Source organism: Lolium rigidum, chromosome 7 (assembly GCF_022539505.1).
Source record: "Lolium rigidum isolate FL_2022 chromosome 7, APGP_CSIRO_Lrig_0.1, whole genome shotgun sequence".
Taxonomy (NCBI): domain Eukaryota; kingdom Viridiplantae; phylum Streptophyta; class Magnoliopsida; order Poales; family Poaceae; genus Lolium; species Lolium rigidum.
This window is the reverse complement of record NC_061514.1, coordinates 69,708,386-69,715,345: the sequence shown is the minus strand read 5'-3', so window position 1 is coordinate 69,715,345 and position 6,960 is coordinate 69,708,386. Positions and strand designations below refer to the sequence as shown.

At 49.5% G+C, this 6,960-nt stretch overlaps 1 protein-coding gene across 1 annotated transcript; it reads right to left on the bottom strand.

Moving 5' to 3' along the window:
* Positions 1 to 2,163: 2,163 nt before the first annotated feature.
* On the bottom strand, positions 2,164 to 4,243 carry LOC124671503 (putative proline-rich receptor-like protein kinase PERK6). The gene is made up of 6 exons (XM_047207871.1): positions 3,955 to 4,243; positions 3,369 to 3,881; positions 3,209 to 3,295; positions 3,040 to 3,110; positions 2,724 to 2,948; positions 2,164 to 2,643 (listed from the first exon to the last, which is right to left on the bottom strand). Exons 1-6 carry the CDS (start codon positions 4,241 to 4,243, stop codon positions 2,164 to 2,166), a joined length of 1,665 nt encoding a protein of 554 aa, XP_047063827.1.
* Between the last annotated feature and the right edge of the window lie 2,717 nt (positions 4,244 to 6,960).

Here is a 6,960-nt window from a genome sequence, read left to right as displayed (position 1 = left end):
GGCACTTGCCTTTTTCTTTCGATCTCATGCCGCCTTTGAAACGTTGAGACCGCTGCTGCAAAATGGGACCCATATGTCATCCTCTATGTTCAATAAAAGTTTCTTTCTTGGATTATTTTTTGCTCCTGATATTTGGTCACTTTCCTTTTTCTTTCGATCTCATGCCGCCTCTGAAACGTTGAGTAGGTAGCTGGCTCATGGGACTCGTATGTCATCCTCTATGTACAATAAATTTTCTTTTCTTGGATTTTTTTTACCCCTGATTTTTGGTTACTTGCCTTTTTCTTTCGATCCTATGCCGCATTTGAAATTGAGGAGGCTGATGGCTCATAGGTCCCACATGTTGGCCCAAGCCTCCGGCGACGGGCCTCGCTCCTCTCGTCATAATTTAGTCTTCTTTTAGTATATGAATTTGGATCACAATACAACACTTATCACGCATGAGCTAATGCCCAACAATTGACTTAAGGTATCAAGTGGAATCCCACCGAAGTCCCACTTATAGTGCATATTGGCTTTTATAGTGCAAATTTCAGTGTTCTCTTCAGCCATAAAGATAACTTATCGATACGTTTTTAGGGATCTGCTCGCCCGCAACTCAGTCGGTACCATAAATCGGGGCTAGGGTTTAAGATGCAGTTATTTTATACAATTGGATATCAATATAACATTACTATAAATCAAAATTATTATTGTTTCAACACCACACAATACAACAATAATCCAAATTATAATGAATGTTCGACCAAATAATTAAACAAAGTAAGACTAGTACGGAATAGAATGAATCGTTTAAATTACACATGAACAAATATGAGAATAAAGGGGAGACTAACTTGGTCCAAATAGCCGCCACTGGTGCTCAACTAGATCAGTCGGAGTTGGGTATGAGTGCCCTTGTTTTCTATCTGCCGGTAAGTCTCAATGAAAGCTTGGATCAGGTCGTCGCGAAGGAATTCTTCGATGTCAGAATCCTCTGACGATGATGAGTCCTCAAGCAAAAAATCACGCCGTGGCCGAGTTCATCCGCGGGGCAAAAAACCTAAGCTCACAAGAAGTCGCGTGAGATTCACGAATAAAGTTCTCTGGTTTATCTTCAACTTACGTTGGAGGTAGCGAGGGCATGGACGCTAGAGCCCGGTCAAAGCAAAGAAATAAAAGTAATTTTACCGAACTTAATGGAGTAAGTTATTATGCCTTTTATTGTAAAAATACATGCCAGGCGTTTTCAGTTAGGGGGAAATTTTGAATTAGATCGGGCTACTTTAAAATCAAGTATCCATGGCTGTGATGCGGTTGATGCAGCAGGCGGAAGGAAATCAGCGCATGCGAGTTCACCAAGAAGGGGGAAGCGGTGGCGGATGGCGGTGAAGCTCTTCTACGGTGCTAAGTGGACAGAAACGGCGGAGATCTACGGCGTTGCGGCAGTGGGCATGTCCGACGGGGGAGGACACTCGGACGCACGCTCGGAAGCAGCTGCAGCATGTTCTATATTTTCCACGCGATCGGAGGTGCTTGATTTGAGCAGCCCAAACCTGAGTATATGGCGGGTGGCGTGTCAAAAATCGGGCTGATAGATAATTTTATCCGGACCCATATGTTCGCGATCTCCTCGAGTCGTATTTTTGGGACCGGACGGATATCTGGGATATATGCTAGAGTTGCTCTTAGGAGGCTTGATCAGATTTCGATGTTCCCTTCTTTCCTAGGGCATGTAGAGTCGTTGATAAGATCTTCTTATCTTAATCCCATCACGTAAACTATATAACTATAAAATATAATGTATATTGGGTTATTTTTCTATCTTATCTTTAGTAGAGACACATCCTAAATATATAGTGAGAGACATTGTTGTTAAGAGATCATCTTTTGCAACTTTCTCTTTTCACATGATTTATCCCACATGGGACATCCAAGATATCACAACTGTACATGTCCTTGGATCTTGGTAACCTCACACCACCATGCTGGACCTAAATTGCAACTTAAGGAATTGTGCAGTTTTAGCAGAAAGTTGCAAGTTAGAAATAGGGCCTATGCAGTCAAAGAGTAGAGAAGAAGAGTATTGACTATTGAGTAACCTAAAGAGAAAATAAGACTCTACGTTGTGTTCTGAATCTTCCAAGACGCACATACGTGCTGCACCTAATCCCGTGTGACGCCTCATACTTGCCGGTAACCTCGATGCCGCTGGTTCGTGACCGGCACGTGCTCGCCGGCGGGGGAGACGCTGCTGTCGACGCTGCTGCCCGGCGACGGCGAGGGGTTGCCGAACCCCGAGATGGGCCCGGCGTACTCGGCGCTGTACTCCGGGCTGGGCAGCGCCACCTTCCTGATCCGCTCCATCTGGACCGTGTACGACGACGACCCGGACTGGCCGTACTCCGGTCCCGGCATCGAGCTGACCGAGCTGAGCGTGGCACCGCGCGCGGCGTCGTTCAGCGTCTCCAGCGGCACTTCCCCCTGCAGCGCCTTCACGACCTGGCTCATCTTGGGCCGTCGCCTGGCGGTGTGGCGGATGCAGGCGGCGGCGCAGGCCACGACGCGCGCCGCCTCCATCTGGTCGTAGTCGCCGTCCAGCCGCTCGTCGACGAGCCCGTCGTAGTCGCCGTCGACCAAGGCGCTCGAGAGAGCCGGGCGTGCCTGCACGGACAACGCATCGTCGTGAGGAAATGTGTCGTAGAGAACGAACAGAGCGTGCATGCGGGAAGGCCGGCAGGTACCCAGTCTACGAGGCAGTCCTCGGCGCCGTACGACGCGCGGTCCGCTGGCCGCCGGCCGGTGAGGAGCTCGACCAGCATGACGCCGTAGGAGAAGACGTCCGACTTCTCTGTCAGCTTCCCGCTGGAGGCGTACTCGGGAGCCAGGTAGCCGAAGGTGCCCATGACTCGCGTCGAGACGTGCGTGTCGTTGCCGTGGCTCAGCTTGGCCAGCCCGAAATCCGCAACCTGAATGAAACGCAAAAGCAGAGGAATCCATCCATCGTTCTTCAAAGTTCAAACCAACTTGGTGACTGCACGATTGATCATGGAAATGTACCATCGCCTCGAAGTTGCTGTCCAGGAGGATGTTGGCCGATTTGATGTCCCGGTGGATGATCCGCGGGTTACCTTCAGTTCAAACCGATCAATCACCCGTGCATTGCTGTTGCTGGAATCCTGAAATGAACTTGATAATCGAACCCGAGTAGTGTATTTGTGTGTCTTACAGTCCTCGTGTAGGTAGGCGATCCCCTTGGCCGACCCGACGGCGATACGCAGCCTCGTCGTCCACTCCATCGCCGGCAAGCCTTTCCCTGCACTGACACGGGCATCGGCGTCTGCCACGGTGTGCATCGACAAATATACAACGCGCGTATGCTTACGTACCGTGGAGGTGGTGCTCGAGCGTCTGGTTGGGCACGAAGTCGTAGACGAGCAGCCGGCGGGCACCAGCGATGCAGTAGCCGAGGAGGGAGACGAGGTGGCGGTGGTGGACGCGGCTGATCATGTCCACCTCCGCCTGGAACTCGCGTTCGCCCTGCCCGCTCCCGGCCTTGAGCTGCTTCACCGCCACCTCCTTCCCGCCGGGTAGCACGCCCCGGTGCACGTACCCGAATCCGCCCTGCCCCAGCAGGTTCGCCTCCGAGAAGCCGCCAGTCGCCGCCGCCAGCTCCTCGTAGCCGAACGCGTTCTTCTCGATGCCCACCGGTACTGGCGGCGGTGGTGGGGGCATCACGGGCTGCCGGTGGGTCGAGAACGCCGTCGAGTCCATATCAGGCGGAGGAGGCGCTGGTACCACGCGCCAGTTGGCCGACGACGACGCGGCCACCTGGTTCTGCCATTGCTGTCGCCCTTGCGCCGGCTTCACGCCGCTGGTGTAGTAGGTCGCCGTGCTGTCACCTGTTTGAAGGCAGGCAGTTGTGATCGGCATGGTCACGATCGACGACAGGTCTCTTAATACGGCGTCACGCACCTTTGAATCCTGAAGTTTCTGCGTAGAACCGCATGGCGTCGTGGTAAGGCTGCTGTTTCGCCTTCTTCTTGCTCCTGCAGCAGCCGCAGCAGCAGCAGCAGCAACAGGCGGCGAAGAGGAGCAGCGCGGCGCCGACCGCCGCGAGGACGGCCTGCTCTGACGTCAGATCTCCTCCCGATCCGTGGCCACCATGCGAGGACAGGCGCCTTGAGGCGCGCGTCCACGGCGGGGAGACACGCGACGTCGAGGGCTGAGAAGCCGCGTCCATCGGAGAGGGATCGAACGCCATGGCATGCATTGGACGATTTGTGGGAGAGAGGAAAATGGATCGAATCGGAGCCTGCAATGCTTGATCGACCTCCCTATGTTTCTTCACCTGCTGCTTTGAAAATTGCGTATTTGCGAGGGATCGAATGATTAGAGATGGGAGGGGAAAAGATCGAAATCGATGCAGAGACGATGCGATTACCAAATCGATCCTTCATCTTCTTGTCAGCATGCAAGAACATGGAGCTGAGCGCGGCCGGGAGAGACGTCGCCGATGTCGCCGCAGCAGCATTAGACCGGTCATTGGCTTCCCTGGAGGCTTCGCCTCTAGCCGTAGATCGAGGCCAAAGCAACTCCTCCATGGCAGGCTAGAGGAAATGACATGTCATTTCGCGCTTGCTATATTTGCACCATTCTTGTCGCACGACTTGGAACCATGGGCGGACGCAGGATTGGTTTTTAGTGGGGGCAAAGATGTGCTTAGTGGTGCAAATACTTTTATTAAGTGGGGGCAAATCAGTATTTAGCATGGCATATTACAAGGTGGTAGAAATTTGAGTGGGGGCAGCCGCCCCCTTTGGGTAAAGGCTGGATCCGCCCCTGCTTGGAACGAACATGGCAGCCCAATGGCTCTGTTCCGATGGATTAGCGTTCCCTTGAGCGATTGGGTGTTGTCTGCATCGCTTTAAGCGATGCATAGGAGCGGGCCCTATCGCTGAAGGATTTACGTATATGGGCCTCTATTTCCGGCCCAACATAGATATCACTACACCACGGTATAGATATAGGGGCACTTGTCCTAGTGGCACTTGTCAAAGTGCCCCTAATAGTAGCCAATTAGTGGCACTTTTCCGAAGTGCCCCTAATTGTATACCTATTGGGGCACTTTTCAAATGCCCCAATATGTGTATACCTACTAGGGCACTTTTTGAAGTGCCCCAATAGATGCATACCTTTTGGGGCACTTTTAAATGCCACAATTGATCATTTGGGGCACTTTTTCAAATGCCCCAATATGTGTACACCTACTAGGGCACTTTTTGAAGTGCCCCAATAGATGTATACCTTTTGGGGCACTTTTAAATGCCACAATTGATCATTTGGGGCACTTTTTCAAATGCCCCAATATGTGTACACCTACTAGGGCACTTTTTGAAGTGCCCCAATAGATGTATACCTTTTGGGGCACTTTTAAATGCCACAATTGTTCATTACTGGGATAAAAACAATGCTATAGCTAGCATATAGTTAACAGGGATATAAACATAACATTAGCATATACAAACATCCTATATCAGCCACCAGTAGCATTGGTAATCCTATAGTTAACGAGGATTGCCAACTATATACTAACATTGCGGTTCATTAAGACTTCAAAGCTGATAGAAAGAGGAAAAGCTGCACATGGAAGCAACATTCCATACATATATATACTAACATTGCATAGTAGCAAGATACTTAACGATAGCATAGACACATAGCAGTTCATTTCTAATAGTCCGTACTTAGCGAGTACTTAACGAGTCACTTAACGATCGGTACTTAGCAGTCCATTACTTAACGAGTCCATTACTTAACAGTCCATTACTTAACTAGATTACTTAACGAGTCCAACATTTCAAACTAGCACAACGAGTGCTACGAGAAATGCTACCACCAAACCAAAATGTTACCACCGGCACCGTTGGCACCGTCTTCATGCTTCAGGGGGTTGATTTGAAGCCAAGGGTTAAGGCCATTCTCATCGACAGTGAAGCAGAAGATGTAGACGCAACCTTCTTCTAAGCCGAACCTCCTTACAGCCTTCGCCCAGCCACTTGTCAGCATTGCCCTCTTTAGATCTAGTCCCAGCCTCATCTTGACATTGTAAGACTTTCGATATCCCGCACATTGGACTGGTAGCTCAATTGCATCATCTAGGTACTTCATGAGGTACCTCTGTGTGAACTTTGCGGAAAATTCCTTGCAAAATAGAAACATTTGAGAATCATTAGGATAGAATATTTGTATTCTTCCTAAAGTACTAGTATATTTGTCTGCTTCTTTACATCAGGAGAAGAGCCACAACTAAAATTACACAATTTGAAGAAAAAACACGATTATATAAATACAGAGTGTCTGTCATATATAAACTACTAGAACAAGGTCACCTAAGAAAACAACAGATCAACAAGTAGCACATGATCACCTAAGGAAACAACAAACACAATGATCACCTAAGAAAACAAAACAGATCAACAAGTAGCACCTGATCACCTAAGGAAACAACAACACTAACAAACCCTACAAACGATGAGTGTAAAACGGCAGTTATAACTAGTTGGGAAGTGTTGTTTATACCATTTTGCAGTTCTTTTGAATTACAGAAGATTTGCTCATCCTGTACACATAGTGCTTGAATGGTTTTCCTGGGAACTGACGAACCAACTGTGTGAGGGCGTTGCATTGGTCTTCATTTAGTACTAGATTGTTTCCCCAAACACAGTGCTTATCATACTCCTCGTTGCCAGTTATACGCGGTCCTGCAGATCATAGTTGTACATGTGAGAGACATATCCGTTTATCTCGTAATCGACATATTTTTAGGCATGTGAAGACACATACCCCTATGAACCACCACGAGGCTGCTGCACCGGGACGTCCATGTCCGGATCAGTTTCCATTGGCATCTCCTCTTCACCATCGTAGAGCACGATAGGATTTAACATCGTGCTCCCCACCTCCATCTCCGAAATATAG

Excerpts from the sequence above, each read along its gene's own strand:
- LOC124671503 (XM_047207871.1), bottom strand. The coding sequence starts at position 4,243 with ATGGCGTTCGATCCCTCTCCGATGGACGCGGCTTCTCAGCCCTCGACG. Across the intron at positions 3,111-3,208 it reads CGCCTACCTACACGAGGACT|GTAACCCGCGGATCATCCAC; the intron begins GTAAGACACACA and ends TTTGAACTGAAG. Across the intron at positions 2,644-2,723 it reads AGGACTGCCTCGTAGACTGG|GCACGCCCGGCTCTCTCGAG; the intron begins GTACCTGCCGGC and ends TTGTCCGTGCAG.